Consider the following 20,129-nt stretch of genomic DNA (forward strand, 5'->3'; position numbering starts at 1 on the left):
TAGGAATAGGTGGCTTAGGAAGAAACACCAAATCAATATCCTTATTCAGCTGAAACAGTGGAATTATTTGAAGAAGCAATTTGGCTTTGGAGATGAGGTGTTCATATATTTGCTTTACAAATAAAGAAAACTATATCTCATAGAATCATAGAATGGCTAGAGTTGGAAGGGACCTTAAAGATCATCCAGTTCCAATCCCCCTGCCATGGGCAGGGACACCTCCCGCTAGACCAAGTTACTCAGAGCCCCATCCACTGTGGCCTTGAACACCTCCAGGGATGGGGCATCCACAACTTCCCTGGGCAACCTGTTCCAGTGTCTCACCACCCTCACACTAAATATGATGGGTCCTGAATTCCCTTTACTTTCTGATTGAAGAAACCATACTAGAATAGCTATATTCCCTGAAAGATGAAGCAGAAAAGAAGGTGGATAAAGGGTGAAAGGCTTCAGAGATTACCAGTGCGAGCCTGTGGTTCTTTCCTACTGAAGAACTGGATCTTTAAGAGCAAGACAATTCCTTACCAAACCCTTAAAAGAAATATGTGAGTCTAGCAGGGCAAGCAAAAAGTAACAAACCATCACCAGATGTGTGCTGGTGGCCATTAGTGGGAGAAACAGACTCTAAAAGAAGCCTGATGTGATGTGTGTCCCAGTGCTTGGCATGTTGTATTGTCACACTTGAAAAAAAAAGTTGGTAATTATTTTAAGCAGTTTGACAAGGGCATAACATGTTGCTAAATTAGACTGGTGATAACTGTTCACTAGGGTGAACTATTCTGTAATCCATAGGATAAAAAGCATGCTGTATTTGTCCATAAAAATATGTTTATCTAGTGTTCCTAATATTGGAAAATCAACTTCTGAGGAAGTTGGCAGAATGCAAAAGTGAACCTGGGCCCTTCAATACATGCTTTTTGTCCATAAAAATGTGTTTATCTAGTGTTCCTGATATCGGAAAATCAGCTTCTGAGAAAGTTGGAAGAATGCAAAAGTGAACCTGGGCCCTTCAATGCTGGTAAGAGGAAGTGAAATGCATCTTTGTGGGACTCCTGATGTTATTAAAAAACAAAAATGCCGGACTATTTGTTTCCCTTTTGGCATGTAACTCTTGGAAATTTGCAATATGTCGTTTTGCCACGGGGTGTCACTAAGAAAATACCGTGAGCTGTTACACTCTGTTTTTCAAGTGGAAAACTGTGGGCCTAACCAAGGCAATTCTGTTCCTTTAATTAGCACCAGAACTTGCTAAAAATGTAAAGTCTGTAGAATATATTCTGACAGTAAGCCAAAAGTATGAATTTATAAACAGGATTATGTTACATTATAAGCCAGCAGAAGATCCTGAGAGAGACACTCGGAACATAGAGTCAGCCCTTGGTAGGATCCAGCAAAAACTGCCTTAGGGACACTTACTCCAGTATTTCTCTCAGGAACACAACTCTGGGTTCAGCCTCTGTGTGGAGGAACCCCAAAGCCATTGGGCTACTCTCCTGTGATGGAAGTCTGCGGCAAATGTCCATCTGCATAGCCGATGTTAATTTTCACAGAGCCCTGGGCAGCATCCTAAAGAGGATTTATTACTTTCTTAATTTGCTCTAGCAGGAGCTGAATTATGCATGAAGATGTGGCTGCGGCTCTAGAGGGGAGAAGGCAGCTCGTGTTAGCAGAAGAGAGGTTGAACAAAGTCATAACAATGCCAACATCTTCTGCCCTGGGGACCCAACTAACACCTTTCTAGACTTAATTCTAAATATCCAGCTTGCCAAACGAAATTCTGCAGTAAGGGGTACTCTGGTCACCTCAGCTTTGCTGTTCTCATAATAAATCTTGGCCTTTTAGAAGTCTTCAGAAACGTAACATTCTCCCAACTCATTTTAGAGAGATTTTCCCCATTTTCTGTCAGTCCTTAGAACAAAGACCCCCCTGGTAATGACTGGAGGTCTGTTTTTCATGGGCCAGTAAATAAGCTGTTGCTGTGGTTTCAAGTCTCACAGCCCAGTTACCCAATAAACAATTTTTCATTCATGTTTTACTGCATTCACATTGCTGCCAATGTAAACTGCTTGAATTTCCCATCAGGCAGCTCAGTGACTACCGTAGCATATGAAGGCAGGGACCCCGGTCACTGGTGCAACCAGAATCCTTTATTACAACCAACAGGCAGCTTATATAGTACTACTGCATTTTCTTTCCCAGCCGACAAGCCCCCGCAACCCCCAGCTGCCAGGCGGGATGAATTCCCCTTAATCCCTCGGGCCACCATTAGGAAGTTCTGACGGGCCTTCCCCTGCCAGCACTACTGCTTCTTCTATTCCTTCTTCTGGTCTCAGCTTCTTCCACAATCCTGTTCACCCACAGACTACCTCTAATAATGAGGTTAAAATAATTATTTGGTTTTCTCTGCTGGAAACACAGGAAAGGGGCAAGTCTATCAAATTAACATCAAAACCAGAAAACATCTCTGCCACATAATGTTGGCTAACAGGACTAGTGTCCTTCTGACTCCTTACACAGGCCATGCATTCTGGGACAGGAACACATCCTTGATGCCTGCCCTCATCCCAACAATCAATGTAATTTGGAATATAATGTAATTTGTAATATAATGTTTCCATATCTGGCCTTATCTGTCCCAAATTTCCAGGTGTGGTATCTGATACTTCCCCAATGGATAAAGTGTACAACCCATGATTTGTTTCTCTCTTCACTCAGTCTAGTAAGGACTGCATTATGTAGGAAGCTGCAAGTTTTGGAGGGTAAGGTTAATGTAAGAGAGGTCGTGCAAAGCTATATGAACTCCATCTTCTCTGTGGACCTAAATAATAATCGTTCTGGATTTGACTTTTAAAATTTCTTACGTCTCAACTACTGCTGTATATCTGCAAAATACAGCAATGATTATTTTCGCTTTTGAAAACAGTCCTACCTATGAGTTTCATTCTTTCTTTGATCAACAAAGCTTTGTTTGGTACACAGAAAGAAAAGCAACTGCTCTGCTCAACATTAAGCAGCATTAACATATAAGAGAGAACTCATTTCACTTAGAGAAAACCATAGACATACCAGAACAAAACCAATTAAAAATATAAAATTTCACTCCTAAAATTGTTTTTTAATGAAGATTAATTTTGGTAAAGGTAAGAAAAACTGAAATGCTATCTTTTCACATCTCTTTTGGAGATACACATAATAGCGCAGAGTCTTTTCTGATGATTTCCACCATACCAAAATCAGAAAGTAAGACTTGCAAGAAGTCCAGGATGACAAGAAGAAAAGAAAAAGACTTGGATGCTAAAATCTTCTGACTTCTTCTCTGTCTTTGGATGAGGATCATATTTCAGTTATTACTTACTCCTAATGTCCAAAAGGTGAGCTCTATCCATGAATGCCTAATAGTGTCAGCTTTCCAAAAAAACCCCCCATCATTCACCCAGCACTGTCTCCACAATATAAAATCTGTGCTAATGCCTAACAGGGAAGAGAGTGCATTTTCTTGGGTTTCTCAGCTTGACTTTGGGACTACCTAGAGCAGCCTCTTTCAAAGCCTGTTGATATCCATGCCAGACAGGAGCAGGCAATAGGAGTCCCAGGACTCGCACACCTCATTACCCTTTTCATATCACTTTCGTCAAAGGCACCAGTCTTCTCATCCCTGCCTGTGCTATTCCAAGAAGAGATGTGCAGCTAGAGGTGCTGTAAATAAAAACCCCTATCTTGGGGTACAAGAAAACACAAGAAGTAATTTCTTTCATATGGTTTTTCTAGTAGAATGATAATAATAAAAAAGCATAATTAGCTTGGCGATACCTTGATGATTTAACTGTACAATGTTCATAAACCAGTCAATATGTTAGTCCCAGCAATGAAAAACAGGAATGAGTTTGGACTGGGGTTTATCATATGTGCGAAGCGAATGCTTGACGCTGTCAAGAAACAAGTATAATTGTTAAAGGTAATATTTATTCTGGGCAATAAAACTGGCACATATATCTTACAAATACATATGTAAATTAGGTGGATTTTGGATAGAAGATAAGGTTTAATTAAAGAAAGGGTATTTTCACAAGATTAAGTCTTTCTTATCTAACACTTATTTTATTCCTGTCAAGCCAGAGAGATTGTATGGCATTTGCTGGAGTTTTCATATGTAAAAGCGTCTTCTTGGATATTATTTTCTGAAAGACATGAACTTAATTAGAGGTGTTCAGCGGAGCTCCCTGAGCTCACTGTCTGTCCCGGCTGATCAGCTGTGGCAGTTTTAGGATACCCATCTTCTCTCCTGGGGCTGGACTGACAAGGCACGGCTGCTTGGCTTTGTCTCTGAAATCTTCTGACCTGTAAGCATTGCTCCTGCTGCCTTTCCCTGTCTTTCTCTGAGACTTTCAGATTAATCAAGGATGAGGCCTCTGCTGCATGTATGCAGATGGGCCCAGGGAGATTTGAATTAAAGGTAGTTAAAACCAATTCCACTCAAATGAACAATGGGAAGTATGACTGCACGTATCAGAGTATGCCAATCTGTGGCATTCCTCCACCTCCCTGTTTCCCCCCCCAAATAACTACGAAGAATTAAACTATGATTTGAGGAAGTCATCCGTTTATCTGTCGAGGTCTGGAGAGAACATTGTCACTTGAGGAGAGGCTTGGCTTAGCTCCCCTCCCCAACAAAAATGAAGAATTAAACTATGATTTGAGGAAGTAATCCTTTTATCTGTTGAGGTCTGGAGAGAACACTGTCACTTGAGGAGGAGCTTGGCTTAGCTCCCCTCCCCAACAAAAACCCATTCAAAAAGATATAGCAGCAACCAGTCACCCAATATTCATTTGTACTTAAACCCAAAAAGAGATATGAACACCTTTTCTTGCCTTTACTAATGTTTAGAAACCTCCCAAGATGAAAGCAGATAGAGAAATAATTGGAATTTCTATGAAGGCAGTGCTCACAAATATTTTATAGAATCATAGAATGAAGTAGGTTGGAATGGACCTTAAAGACCATCTAGTTCCAACCCCCCTGCCATGGGCAGGGACACCTCCCACTAGACCAGGTTGCTCAAAGCCCCATCCAGCCTGGTCTTGAACACCTCCAGGGATGGGGCATCCACAACTTCCCTGGGCAACCTGTTCCAGTCCCTCACCACCCTCACAGGAAAGAATTTCTTCCTGATATCCAGTCTATTTATACCAGAATTAATGGAACAAACATTTCACTGATAGGTTGATATTTTGTACAATATTTTTACAGTGTATCTTCTTTTCTATGTATGATTTTTTGAGGATTATTTCTAACATCTCATTTGATTTTGCCTCTAGTCATGCACACCTGTAAGGACAACAGGTATTATGATCACCTCTGAAAGCAAGGTTAAAGAGAATAATTTATACCAGAATTAATGGAACAAACATTTCACTGATAATTTTGTCCAATATTTTTACAGTGTATCTTCTTATATATGATTTTTTGAGGATTATTTCTAACCTCTCATTTGATTTTGCCTCTAGTCATGCACACCTGTAAGGACAACAGGTATTATGATCACCTCTGAAAGCAAGGTTAAAGAGAATAAAAGTACTGAGAGACTGCATGCTTGCTACACAGAGCTCTTTAGGCAAGACATTGTGCTGGTACCTACTGGGCCAGAAATTGGTACATCCATCGCAGCTGCTTGGCTTCCCTCCTGCAGGACTCCCAACCTAAGGAAACAGGGAAAGGCAGTATTGTGGGAATTTAATGGTTGTGGACATCATTTCTGTCAGGGGGAGAGCTGCAGTTTGGGGTTTCTAGGGCTCTTCACAACCATCCAGACTAGTCAAGGCTTTCACTCAGCTACCTAGAAGACAACCACCTCCTGCCTCGGCCACTGCTCCCACTGTGGAGAGCTTCACCTCATGGCGGCCACAGGGGGAGGTGAGGAGATGCCTGCTGGGGCAAGGCCAGCGGGCTGCTCCCGGGGCTGAGGAGATGGCCTCCAGGGCTGAGAAGATGGCCTCCAGGGTCAAGGGGGCGCCCCCCAGGGCAGCCAAACGCCAGCCCTGGGCCGTCCCTCCCCGCCTCCCTCAGCCCCGCGGCCGTTGCCGGGCACCCAGGGAACGCGGCGGGAGGCAGCCGGAGGGGCGGGAGCTGCCCTTCGGCCGCCGCGGGTGCCTCACCTGGGCCCGGCGGCCGCCATTACCGCCCGGCCCTCCCCAGGGCCGCCGGAGGCGGGGAGCGGAGAGTCGCCCGGAGGGGAGGTAGAGACCGGCGGGATTCGCCTGGGCCCCCGGGCCCGGCTGTTCCGTGAGCCCGGGGGTCGGTGCGGGATGGGGAAGGGGGAGGTGTGTGTGCTTAGAACTCAAGCATTTCAGTGATTTTTGTCCCACTCTATTCATTTTTGGCCCCCTGTACTCGGCACTGGTGAGGCTGCACCTCGAGTGCTGTGTTTAGTTTTGGGCCTCTTACCACAAAAAAGACATTGAGGTGCTGGAGCAGGTCAACGAAGAAGGGCAACAGAGCTGGTGAGGGATCTGGAGAACAAGTTTTATGAGGAGCAGCTGAGGGAGCTGGGGTTGTTCAGCCTGGAGAAAAGGAGGCTGAGAGGAGACCTTATCATGCTCTACAATTACCTGAAAGGAGGGTGTAGTGAGGTGGGGGTCGGTCTCTTTTCCCAAATAACAAGTGATAGGACAAGAGGAAAAAGCATCAAGTTACACCAGGGGAGGTTTAGACTGGATATTAGGAAAAATTTCTTCACCGAAAGGGTCATCAAGCATTGGAACAGGCTGCCCAGGGAAGGGGTTGAGTCACCATCCCTGGAGGTATTTAACATAATGTGGTACTGAAGGACATGGTTTAGTGATGTTTTTGGCAGTGTTAAGTTGATGCTTGGACTCAATGATCTGAAAGGTCCCTTCCAACCTAGATGATTCTATGATTCTATAGTTTACTAAATAAGTAAGTTTACTGTCTAACTTCATGTTGCTTACAAAAAGGCCATATAATATATATATTTTTTAAATACAGTTTTGTTTCAGGAAAATTATTAAACTTATATTGATTAATTGATGAATTAGTATTAATACTTGATCTCTTGCATTTCTGCTGGCCTTTGTGAAGTGTGTGTGAAGGATATGGGCAGAATTCAGGTAGAATGATTGAATGGCATTCCTAAGATCTAACAGAACTGTACTGAGTAAGATTGGAAACTTGAAATCAGGCCTGTGTACTGTGGGAGAATAACTATAGTGGCAGCCCAGCTTCAGATAGTTTTTAGCATAAACTTTAAGGATCAGATTCTCCATTCTCCAGAGCCCTTCAAAATTAATCTTTTCAAAATGATGCTAGTAGTGTGCATGTTCTTCATTTGTGAATAATATATACTGATTTTATTTAAAGTGTAAATTACTACTTATCATGAAAAACACTCTGCAAATCCTTGAAAATGAATTAAAATACTTTCTTCCTCCTTATCCTCACAGATTGAAGATCTGAAGAAGATAAACCATGAGCTAAGGCAACATGTCATTCAACTGCTTGGTAAGAAGCAAGTGGTTGAAAGTCAAGTGGATAGGTTCACCTGTAAAAATTGTCATCTGTGTAAAGAACTTGCTGCAATTGGCAAACTATCTGAGGAGCTGGAAAAAAACTTGCTGTTGAATACTGCTGATAAGGAGCTTGAGGAAGCAAAGGTATCTACTTATTAGAATTAATATTGTGCAGTGATATTTTACTATTGTTTGCTAGTATTATGGGGAACTCTTTTGGGGGTGTTATGGTTTGAGAAAACCCATAACAGTTTAGACAATTATTTTGTTACTCAATGACCCCTCCCCACCTGGAAAGAGGAATCGGGGAACACAAAGAAACACAAGGGTTGAAATACAAATAGATTTCATAGAATAAGGTTAAATGATTAACAATAATACTAAAGAACCCGTATTAATCCTGATACTGATATAAGATGTACAAGAATTATATTCAGCCAATTCTATCAGTAGGAAGCTGTGCACTCCCAGCAGTGGACAGCAAGTGTGGGACATTGGCAGTGCAATGACTTCAGGAGGAAGGGAAGGCCTGAGGGGTCTGGCACTGGGGCAAGGAGTTGTCTGGACCCACCGCCATCAAGGGAGAGAGAGCTACGCAGCAAACTTTTCTAATTTATATGGAATGTGATGTTCATTGTATGAAATAATCCTGTTGGCCAGCCTGGGTCAAATGCCCAGGCCTTGCTCCTCCTCGTCCCTGCACCTGACAAGGCTCAAAAACACTAAGACCTTGAATCCCACAGAGCCTGGCTGGCTTTTAAGAAAATATTTTCATTAATTCAGACACTACAGTCTTCTAAAAGTGCAGTTTTCCCTAGCATTAAAAGAAAAGTTAGTCCTGTGTCTTTCAACCCAGGACGGGGGGTGGGGTGGGGGTTGGACCTTTAGGGATAAATTTCTAGCTTTCATCTCTGCTTTGAAGTATATTTGCTGGATGAAGGAGTAGGTTCTGGCCACTGTGGTATTTTTCAAGTGTGGAATGTTTCAAGGATTAAAATCATGCTTACAGTTGGAAAGAATGTAATTTCAGTTCAAATTGCTTCTGATTTGACAGAATAATGGAAAATTACATTCTATGCACATGCAGTTACATGGTTTAGTAGTTTCTTTGTTTGCCATTAATATAACTACATAATTTTTAGGCCCGAGATATAGTCAAACTGTCCCTATTTTCAAAAGTTTCTTGGTAAGACAGTTCTGGGAAAAGGTATCTACATGCACTGGCAGCCCAGAAAGCTAACAGCATCCTGGGCTGCATCAAAAGCAGCGTGGTTGAGGGAGATGATTCTACCTCTCTACTCCTCTCTGGTGAGATGCCACCTGGAGTACTGTGTCCAGCTCTGGCAGCAGAGGAAGGACATGAACCTGTTGGAATGAGTCCAGCGGAGGGCCACGAAGATGATCAGAGGGCTGGAGCACCTCTCCTATGAAGACAGGCTGAGAGAGTTGGGGTTGTTCAGTCTGGAGAAGAGAAGGCTCCAGGGAGACCTTATAGCGGCTTTTCAGTACTGAAGGGGCCCTGCAGGAGAGATGGGGAGCGACTCTTTATGAGGGAGTGGAGCCATAGGACGAGGGGTAATGGTTTTAAATTGGCAGAGGGGAGACTGAGATTAGATATTAGGAAGAAATTCTTTGAGGGTGGTGAGGCACTGGAACAGGTTGCCCAGAGAAGTTGTGGATGCCCCATCCCTGGAGGTGTTCAAGACCAGGCTGGATGGGGTTTTGAGCAACCTGCTCTAGTGGGAGGTGTCCCTGCCCATGGCAGGGGGTTGGAACTAGATGATCTTTAAGATCCCTGCCAACTCCAACCATTCCGTGATTCTATGATCTCATGCTTCCTTTTTCATTGACTCAGCTGAGAGGAACTCAACTGTTACTGTTTTTCCTAATCCTGGACTGCATCTGAAGTAAAGCTTTTAACTGAATCCCTTCTAGATAGAGTTTATTGTTACTAAATAGCATGTTTTTCAGTCTAGTCAAACTAGAAAACATGTACAAAATGCTCTTTTGGACTAGAACGGTTGACCTAAAATGCTGGATTTGCACCAATGATTATGAAAAATTAATGCATCTCTTGCTGTCAATGTTTTATGGTAGATTCAAATTTGACACTGGTGGAACAAGATAAAGAAGCTGCAACGCACAGTGAAAACACTAAAATCCGTGAGTTAAACATGTATCCTTAATATATATGTAGCTATGAAATCAAGTAATTTCCACATGGAATTAATACTTGTATGTGAATTTCACTTGCTTTGTTTTCACTGATAAGAGACAAGTTATAGAATGGATAAACATGCCTGTTTTAATTTGTAGCTCTCTGTCTTTAGATGGATGGGAATCTGTTTCTGTTTTGCAACTAGCCTGTAATGATTTTGCTTTTGAGAATCTTAATGTGTTTTTTTTTTTTTTACAATATTGCACATAACTGTTTTGTATACCATGTGAATCACTTGCAAAACAGAAAGAAGTAACATTTTTTTCTTTGGAATTTTTATATTAATTTTCTATCTTCCTTAAGATGTTATGATACTGTTGGAATATTTTGGAATGTTGTAATTGTAGAAATATTTGCCAGTGGTAAATCTAACTTAAATCAACATTTTAATTTATTAAGTGGACTCATTCACTTGCTTCCAGTGTAAATTGATAGGGACTTTTTTAATGTGTTTAAGATAATGATTTCTTACTGTAATTTAAAGATTTGTCTCAAATTTCCAGGAGGGGAGATGTGTTGGTGTTTTTTTTTTTCCAGTATAAAATATTTGAGTTTATGCCACAAGCCTGGGAAGAACCCCTTCTGGAAAAAAAACAAGCCGCTCTGACCATGTAGAGTTTACTGCTCATTTACTCTGGAAAGATTTTAATCCTTCAGCCAGAAAGTTTGGGATTTGAGAGTAAGATTCACTGATAGATATAGGTGATTAATTTATAACTTTTCAGGGATTCAAAGACCTACTTCTGCATGTGTCTTAACAAAAATAATAAATGTGCAGAATTTAATATTCCCTAGGTGCTTAAACTTTCATGAGTCCAGGTACTTCCAACAGATAGATTGTAACGGAGAGGGATTTGGTGTGCAGTTTTGAACTTTGTAATTACAGTTCATCTCCAAAATCTGTTTTTTAGGCCCCTACATGACTTTCTGGATTTCAGCTATACTCATTTGCACATTACTTTATTTTAATTTCAAAAGTTCACCTTTCATGGCTCTTAAGCATAGTGGCCTAATTTCTTTCATATTTAAAAATTCATTAGATATTCCGAGACACAGCTACTTAATTTTCCTTCTTAGTTTTGAACAGATGTATTCCAAGTTAATTAACATTTAGCTTTTATGTCCTTTTCTGTCCTGTTAGATCCTTTTTAGATGGACATTCAGACATATAATAAATAAATATAATAAATAAATAAATAAAACAAAAATGAGAAAATACAGACATTCAGAAGTTACTTTGAAGTATGAAATGGATTTTAATTTTAATTAGATACCTGCTTCATCTTCATTTTGAAGAGTATGTTTATCTGTTTTACACTGAAGTATTAATCATTACAAAAGTTCTATTTCAGTGAATGAATTCTATCGTTTTTGTGCATGCAGGTTATTTTACAAACAAAAGCTGAAATAAAGCAAGGGAAGTCACCTTCTAGGCTTGATACCTCTATTAAGACATTGGAAGAGGACTGAGAATACTATAAAAGTGAGGCTGAGAATTTGCTGAAGGTATTTAGAAACACATTTTCAAGTCCTAAGTGAACCTCTACTTGTGGCAGCATGTCCAAAAAAATTTCATCCACCCAGGTGAGCTTGGAAAACACTTTGGAAAGGAGAATACGTTTTTAAAAATACTGGTTTATCCTATGCTGAATTACCAAAGCCATAATTACCAGGAAGAAAAACTAATTGATTATAAACAGAGGGATGCGTAAGGTGGGAATGGGAAATTAACGTGAGCTTAACTGCTGCTTTGCACTGCATGCATGTATATCACTTTAAATTTAAGTAATTTAAGTAATAAGTAATTATTAACATGATTGTCAGTACTATTTATGAGAGACATTTACTACTCAAATCTGTATTTTAGGAAATGGTATGTATAGCTGGTCTCTGATACTAAGAAATACATATATCTACAGTCTTGACTGTCCAGATATTACTAGGTTGAAGACTTATTAAATCTTTTATAGAAATTTCCAAACCATATGTAATAAGAAAGTATATGAAGTTCTGTTTCTCTACTTTAACCTTGTATCACCTTATTCTTTAAGGGAGTGAGTTCTGACCCAGAAGTTTTGAAAGTATTGAGAGAACGTGAAGAACTTAAGTCAACGCTGAAAAAACTTGAGCGACGTGTGGCAGAAATTCAGGGTAACTTCAAAGTTTTAACAGCTGAGAGAGACAAATTTGTCATTCTTTATGAACGGGTAATTTTATTTCTATTTATATGATTAATTAAAATAACTTCAGGTGATGTGCAAGAAAAAAATCCTGGTTTTGTGTAAAAAAAGAAAAACGTGCAAAGCATTTGTTTAAAAAAGTAGAAAAAAAAGTTATGGAAATTCTATCATTTGAATCTGCCAGTTAAATACAAGTTTGTAAGTGCTGTCCTGAATTAAGAATGCTTTCCTGAATCAAAGGATACATGCCCAAATCTTTACTTCATCTTTGATATTGCAGAGTTTCTAGGATGCTTTGCCTTACCGGCCATACGCCACAGTAATATATTACATTATTTATTCCATATTTCTATTATGCTGCTTTTGTTTTTTAAAACAGGCACAGGAAGAGATTTCCCGACTTCGTCAGGAAGTTATCAAATGCCCCAGGAATCGTAAAAGTATTGTGAGAGCTCAAGCTGTGTTAAGACGTGTGGAGATAGAAAGGGAGACAGCACTGTCAGATTTCCTAAGGATGACTACAGAACGTGATAGCCTCAGGGAGCAGTTAAAGGTTTGATTCCACACACCCTCCCAGGTTATTTTAACACGAAAACTACTTAGTAGAGTAAATTAAAAGTTGCTAAAAATTTCTGTTCTAATTCTAAGACTTAATTGCATTACATGTACGTGGTGAGTTCAGACTTGTTCTATATGTGGTTTTGCCATTGTTGTTTGATACAGATTTCCCAAGAGACTGCGTTTAATGAAAAGGCTCATTTGGAACAGAGAATTGAAGAGCTACAAACTACTATTCAAAATGTAAGGGGAAATAAGTATTTATGGAATTGTAAATGTAATACAGGTCATGTTCATGTTTAATCCTTCAGGACTAACCTGACTGGTTGCTGTCAGGAAACAACAGGCTGAGAGTAGTAGATGTTATTTACCAAGACTGTAGCAGGGACTTTGACACTGTCACCCACAGTGTGCAGGTTTGGATGTTATGGGCTGGATGAGTGGGTAGCTGGATGGGGGAAAATTTGATTGGATGGTCAGTCTTGTCAGGTAGCAGTTAATACTGCTCGTCCTGGAGAGTGTTAACATGGAGCACCACAGGTGTTTGTTCGAGGCTTGTCCTGTTTAACGTCTTTATCAGTGCCCTGACGGAGGTCACAGAACATATATATGCTCATAAAGTTTGCAGATGACATCAAATTAGGGAAAACTGTTGATCTACTCAAGAGCACAGCTGTCATCCACAGGGACCAAGACAGGTAGGAAGAATGGACAACAGAAACTTTATAAAGGCCAACAGGGATGAATGCCAAGTTCTAAATTTGGAAAGAAGAGCCACTGGCACCAATGCAAGTTGTGGACCAATGGGTTTGGGAGCAGCTCTTCTGAAAAGGCCCTGTAGACCCTGGTGTACAGCAAGCTGTACATAAGCCAACAGTGTGCCACAGTGGCAAAAGCAGCTGAGAATGGACTAGTGCTGTGTGAACAGGACACAGCCAGTAGCTTAAGGGAAGTGGTTGTCCTCCTTTACTGAACATCTGGAATCTGCATCCAGTTTTGCCACCGTGGTACAAGAAAGACATTGCCAAACTGGAGTGAGTTTAATGGAGGGCTCCCATGATACCTGGGGCTGGAACACTTCTTTCTTCTATGAGAGGAGGCTGGTGGAACTGGGTTTGTTCCACCTGGAGTAGAGGTGGCTTAAGAGGGATCTAAGTCCTACCTGCCAGTACTCATCAAGAAGTCAGAAACAGGCTTTTCACAGCAGTGCATGGTGGAAGGATGAGCAGCAATGGGCATCAGTTGAAACAAGGGTTCAGGCTGAATATAAAGAAATCCTTATTTACTCTCCAACCTGGGAGATTTTTCAAGGCTGGACTGGACAAAGCCTTGAGCAACCTGACTTCAGAGCTGGGCCTGCTTTTAGCAGGAATTTAGACTTGAGACCTGCTGGAGTCCCTTCCAATATGAATTACCTTATTAAGACCTCATGTTCCAAAACCAAATGTAATCATTCTGTTCTGGCAAGTCCTATTTAATACAGCTTAAGTTATGTGTGCGTGCAATTGTTTGCTACTGTGGTGCTAAACCAGAAAATTAAAACATTAACAAAATGAATATAAATCTTAAATCAATTTACAGTTTCAGTAGAACTTGATTTTTAAATATATTTACACGGATTTCTGTAGTGTATCTTTCTTCTAGACCTTATGGCTATAAATTCTGGTTCATTTTCTTCTTCAGCCTTTTAAATCCTACCAAGCTTATAAGTATAGTTCCAAGGATTATAATAATAAACTGAGGGCATCTGTGATGAAGAAAACACTGTAGGCTTAAGTAGCTCTGAGTACTCCAAGTAGTAAATTAGCTTTAATCACATGCTTGACATATGATGTGTAGTGAATATTGGGAATAGTCCTGTTGTGGGTAGATCATCTTATTTCAGTTCATTTGATACCGTTTAAGGGTAATACATGAATATGAATTTTATGGCACTAGTATTGAAAAAGTTACTGTATACCAGAGGCTTGCTGACTTGATCTTTAGAGGCCTGATCTTTGATTATGGTTACACAGAAATTAGTTCTGAAAGAATCAGTAAATGAGGAGAGGGATGAGGTGAGAAATTTTTACCTTAAAAGAGCTGTTTCAAATAATTTAGAAAGGCCAGTTCTTTGAATGTTAAGTGTAAGCATTTGTAATAAAGAAACACAACTTTCTTTAAATTGGAGATTTCAAACTAGCTTTGCTGGAGTCTACGCAAGAGGTTTTGGACCTGTTCTTTGTTCTAGGTACAGACCTAAAGGCCCCTCACGGTTGTAACTTGGTCATACAGTGCTTTATGCAAGTGTTTTACAGTGATTTCTCTACCCAGTTATCGGCATAGCTATATAACTTTGTAGAGGCCTAAAGCCATCATTGGTAGTGTTGTGTCCTGAACTGGGATTTCTCCCTTCATACACTCGTAATAATCACAGAATAACAGAATCACAGAATCTTCTAGGTTGGAAGGGACCTTAAAGATCATCTTGTCCAACCGTCAACCTAACTGACAAAAATAGACACCCGCACAACAAACAAGGAGCATCATCACTAAACCATACCTCCCAGCACTACATCAACCTGTCTTTTGAACACCTCCAGGGATGGTGCCTCAACCACCTCCCTGGGCAGCCCATTTTGCGCTGAAAACTTTTAATGTTGATCAATGCCGAACATTTTTTGCCCTTGGGCATAATTACCAACCTAAAATTTACATTAATAAATGAAAATATTCCCAGAGATCTGAAACACAGGAAATTGATTGTACTTTAAAGGAAGTGAAAATCACATTTCGACTCTTTGCCAAGTACCTTCAATAGACATGGAGTCAGGCCCTGAGCAAATGAGGTACTTGGGCATTTCTCCTTCAGTAAAAGATTTGTGCTAAAAAACAGAGTAGAATTTGAATCAATAGGAGAAATTCCATGTATGAATCAGCTTTTTTCATCTTTTAATGTTTGATTATATTTATAGTTAGATAGTGAACGGTTAGAACAGATGTCCAAAGTGGCGCTAATGAAAGACGCCATTGATTCTGTGGAAACTGAGGTGAAAAGATTGGCAAGAAGAGCACTGGACTCTGAAACTGAGCTGAGACGACAGGAAGCTGAATATGCTTCACTTAGGTAGGTAAGAGATTATAATTGCATTAGTTTGACAAGTAACATCAGCCTGTGTTCGTTGGTTATCAATCATAACTGTTATATAGCTCAAAGGGAAAGGAATTTATGATAGTTGTTCTTGTGAGCGATTCTTCTTTTCGGAAAGAAACTTTTTTCCTCATTGCTTATTTATATGTAAATGTTCTTGGCTTGTTGATATTACGATATGCTGAAAAACATGTTCAGTGAAAAAATAAAATTCACTCTGAGGTAGGAGTTTTCTGTAAGAAGATGCAGGGATTGATATTTTTTGGTAAAATGCTTTTTTTTCATTTTTTATTGGTTTTATAGAGGTAAGCAAACACACATAAATTAATCAGTGTGTGTAGTTAGTTTCAGATGTCCTTTTCATAGGCTTGGAGCTTTTTCATGAGAGGAAGTAAAATTGAAGCCTTGCGTAGGATTTATGGTCTGTTGCTCAACTGGAGTTCCTAACCATGTTCAGAAGCTTGTAAGTGAGACTAGCCTCAATCGAAGCCTTTAGGGAAGAAAGCACAGGTCAGTGAGTGCAAGATAAAAAAGGATAATTTACTGACTGGAGGGAAAGATCAAGCACGTGTGAAGAGACATAAGGAGGACTAGATCACAGACTGAACTCGGCTACAGGATGAATAGGGTGCAAGAGAAGATAATGTGACTTTGTCATCTTGTATTTTCTTAAATATAATTCAGTTAGGCAAACACTCTTCTAAACCTATGTGTCCTTACTAGTGACCGGTGTAGTCGACACATGAATGTTGTAGGTTTTTTTATTGGATTTTGATTGGTGAGAATACTGGGTGCTAGCATGCAATATTATGCTGGCCCACAATACCTTTCTAAGGATACCGTGATTTCTAAAATAACATGAACTCCTTTGCAAAGCCAGTCCTGAGTTATTGCTGCTTTGTTGTCAGATTTAGGAATAGTGTAAAAAATTGAGTTGTTGAAGATTAGTTGCTGCTAATTTAGTATCTTCTCCTTTTTCCTTCAAACCAAGCTGATAGTTCTCTTCAGTTTCTTCCACAGTTTGAGAATCATTAATATTACTACATGATGTAAATGTATGACTTAGGTATAGCTTGAAACAGATCATGCATTCCAGTGTATATCCCAAGTGCTAATTTTTATCTTAACAATTTTTGAGAAGTTTTTACATCCACCTTTTGGAAAGAATTCTTCTTACTTTTCTGTGATTCTTTACAGGAGCACTCAGACTTTAGTATCCAGAGATTAAAGTGAACATTAATAAAATATCCCAAATAGTCTAAAATACACAGATTAATCATGCTTTTTTTTAACTTTTGCAATTTTAGTGACATTTCAAAAGGGAAAAAAGGAATTTACGAACTTCTGAATTCTCCTGTTTAATGCTCCCTTTTCCAGATTATTGAATGAAAAAACAGAACAGACTCTTTCAGAGACACAGCAAAGCCTTGCTAAGAAAACATATGAAATGCAACTTACCCAGAAGAAAATTATGCTTTTGGATGAAAAAATTGGTGAGTGACAGATACAGTTTTTGTAATAAAATGCAATAGGCTAATTGGTATATTACTGCTTTTTTCTTTTTTTTTTCTTACGAGTTGAAAGAAAAAGTGTTGAATGCAAATAAATATAATTTTGACAGTTTAAAAATTTCAAGTGCCAAACATCTGTTTTCTTTCATTAATTGAAAGGTTTTTGCATCTTAAAATTATGTAATAAAGCCCTTGCAAGTAAGTTTTGGTGACAGTACATACCTTCAGCAATGTCTGTTGGTACCAGTGTGCAGTTGTCTGAGCATGTCAATTGTATTTATGATCCTTTAAGGCAGTATTAGCACCTCTCAGCATCATAAGATGATGATGATGTAATCATCATCAACATCCTTTGCAGTACCTATCCCATATTGTATGTTGCAGCTTTTACATATTATGGGAGTAAATGAGGTGGATACAGGAATGCCAAGGAATATGTTCTGACTTCCAAAACTACAACTGTATTGTGTTAGAAGTCTTGTATTATTTTCTATAGATGCAGTTGACATAATCTATTTTCAAACGCAGTGCTGAATTTTTGAAGGGAAAATAAAGCTAACCTATAGGTAATGACATTTAATGTTAAATCTGCCTTATGCTATTAACATATCTTGGGTTTTGTTACTTCCAAATTTCAAACTCTGATTCACTCCTGAGAAGGCTAGAGAAAATTATGTTTTGTCCACATTAACATCCACATAATTTGTTTTAAAAGTCCAATACCCCTGGTACCATAAAGTAGGGACTTAATGTTTCATAGGCATGTCAGTCTATTTGTTGTTGTATGCTTTTGATCGTTCCTAGGAAGTGTGTCCAAATTAAGTTTATTTTAACCCTAAAAAAATAATAAATCAGTTCATTACAGCTGAATAGCAACTTTTCAGAATTTGGCATCTGAGGTGTCATATCATCTGATTGAAGCATGTTCCAGTCTAGATTCATTAGGATTTTTCATTACTGTGAGGCAAGTCCAGGCAAAGAATCCTGAAATTAATGGAGACTGTCTGTATTGTGCTATTATCCTGTCACCACAGGGTAACAGCAGAATATGCTGAAGGAGAGGAACTACAGTGTAGGTGTGGGGAGAGAAAGTGCTGAGAGAAGAAAGTTGAGAGGTTTTAACTGCAGGATCAGTAGGCAGAAGTAAAGTTAATACAAAGCCAGAAGACAATTGAAGAATAAGGATATTAGCTGGACGGGAATTTGCAACAAGGCAGATTGGTTATCAAGGGAGACTGTAAGTAGGAAATAGCAAGATTGGGAGTCAGTGAATTGAGAAACAGAGTGTGGATGTGACACCAGGGAAAGCTGGGGCAATGCAAGAAATCAGAGACTGAAAATTAATGAAGTGAGAGGAGGGAGGAAAGAAGGATCAGAGACATCCAGTGAGGAGAGCTAGTATGAAGTGGTTAAACAGACTGGAAAGATCTTAAAATTGGATGACTAGTTTAGACGTTATGGGTAGAACTTGGAGCTATTGGACACACACCATGACTAGAAACTGTGAGCTGCTATACACACAGAATATTTAGGGCTTGGACAGTAAAGCTGAAAGCAGGAGAAAGATTGAAGTAAAAGGAGATTGAGATAGAAAATGTGGATTTAGAGAAGGAGCCTAGGATGAGAAACCTTAAGACTTCAGGCTGACCAAAGTGAAGAGAAAGGATGAGTAGCTAATGATATCTTCTTGGAGAGGTAGAATTGGAGAAGATGGAAAGAAAGTGTGTGTGCCCACTAGAGAACCTTTTGGAGTCTGGAACGGAACTTGAGATTTCCAAGTTTTGTGTTACCTTCTCTTGTCCGTAAAATAATGTAAACTTGGCAAAGTGTCTCTTAGGTCACAGTTTGGGCATCCAAAATAATCAGATAGTGTTTTCAATTGATCTTTGTGCCTCCATTCCTTCTCTGTAAAATGGGGATAACACACCCTTGCTTAGAATCACAGGAGGACTGAGGTTGGAAAGCACTTCAGAAAGTCGTCTTGTCTAACCTCCCTTCTCAAGGAGGGACACCTAAAGCCAGTTGCCCAGGACCGTGTCTACATGGCTTTTGAATATCTCCAAGGAAGGAGACTTCATAGCCTCCCTGGGCAACCTGTTCCAGTTCTCAGTCACTCTCAGTTAAAAAAAAAACAAAACGTGTTTCCTTATCTACAGAGGGAACCTCCTGTGTTACAGGTTATGCCCATTGCCTCTGGTCCTGACAGTGGGAACCACTGAAAAGAGTCTGGCTCTGTCCTCTTTGCACCCTCCCTTCCGGTATTTATATACACTTATAACTCCTACTCCCAAGCCTTCTCTTCTCCGGGCTATATAGTCCCAGCTCTCAGCTTTTTCTCATAGGAGAAAGGCCCTCAGTCATTTTCATGGCCTTCCGTTGGACTCCCTCCCGCATGTCCGTGTCTCTCTTGTACTGGGGAGATGAGAATGGACCCAGCACTCCAGATGTATCGCATCAGAGCTGAGTAGAAGGGAAGGATCACCTCCCCCAACCAGCTGGCAATACTTCGCCTACTGCAGCCTGGGTTACTGTTAGCCTTCTTTGCAGCCAGGCACATGGGTGGATCACGTTCAACTTGGTGTCCACCAGGACCCCCAGCTTTCCTGCCAAGCTGCTTTCCAGCTGGGTGGTGGTGGAAATTGTGCCCTGGGATTGTTCATCCCCAGGTGCAGGACTTTGCACTTCTCTGTCTTGAACTTCATGATTCCTGTTATCCCCTATTTCCAGCCTGTCAAGGTCCCTCTGGATGGTAGCATGACCCTCTGGTGTATCAGCCACTCCTCCCAGTTTTGCATCATCAGCAAAATTCCTGATAGTATGCTCTGCCCCATTATCCACATTCTCAATGAAAATGTAAAACAGGACTGGACACAGTATTAGTCCCTGGGGCACACCACTAGTTACTGTCCTCCAACTAGGCTTTGTGTCACTGATCACCATCCTCTGGGCCTGGCTGTTCAGGCATTTTTCAGCCCACCTCACTGCTCATTCCAGCCCATATGTCAACA

At 40.1% G+C, this 20,129-nt stretch overlaps 1 protein-coding gene across 1 annotated transcript in view; it reads left to right on the forward strand.

Moving 5' to 3' along the window:
* The first annotated feature begins 6,142 nt into the window (after positions 1-6,142).
* The window catches only part of TSGA10 (testis specific 10), a 33,898-nt gene continuing 19,911 nt past the window's right edge, over positions 6,143-20,129 (forward strand). Inside the window, exons 1-9 of the mRNA XM_014960164.1 lie at positions 6,143-6,234; positions 7,459-7,668; positions 9,622-9,687; positions 11,126-11,326; positions 11,794-11,949; positions 12,302-12,475; positions 12,646-12,723; positions 15,435-15,586; positions 16,988-17,103. Of these exons, the coding sequence (XP_014815650.1) occupies positions 11,300-11,326; positions 11,794-11,949; positions 12,302-12,475; positions 12,646-12,723; positions 15,435-15,586; positions 16,988-17,103 (703 nt within the window). The 5' untranslated portion in view covers positions 6,143-6,234; positions 7,459-7,668; positions 9,622-9,687; positions 11,126-11,299. The remainder of the gene's footprint in view (positions 6,235-7,458; positions 7,669-9,621; positions 9,688-11,125; positions 11,327-11,793; positions 11,950-12,301; positions 12,476-12,645; positions 12,724-15,434; positions 15,587-16,987; positions 17,104-20,129) is intronic.

Source organism: Calidris pugnax, unplaced genomic scaffold (genome assembly GCF_001431845.1).
Source record: "Calidris pugnax isolate Ruff unplaced genomic scaffold, ASM143184v1 scaffold188, whole genome shotgun sequence".
NCBI classification, from domain to species: Eukaryota; Metazoa; Chordata; class Aves; order Charadriiformes; family Scolopacidae; genus Calidris; species Calidris pugnax.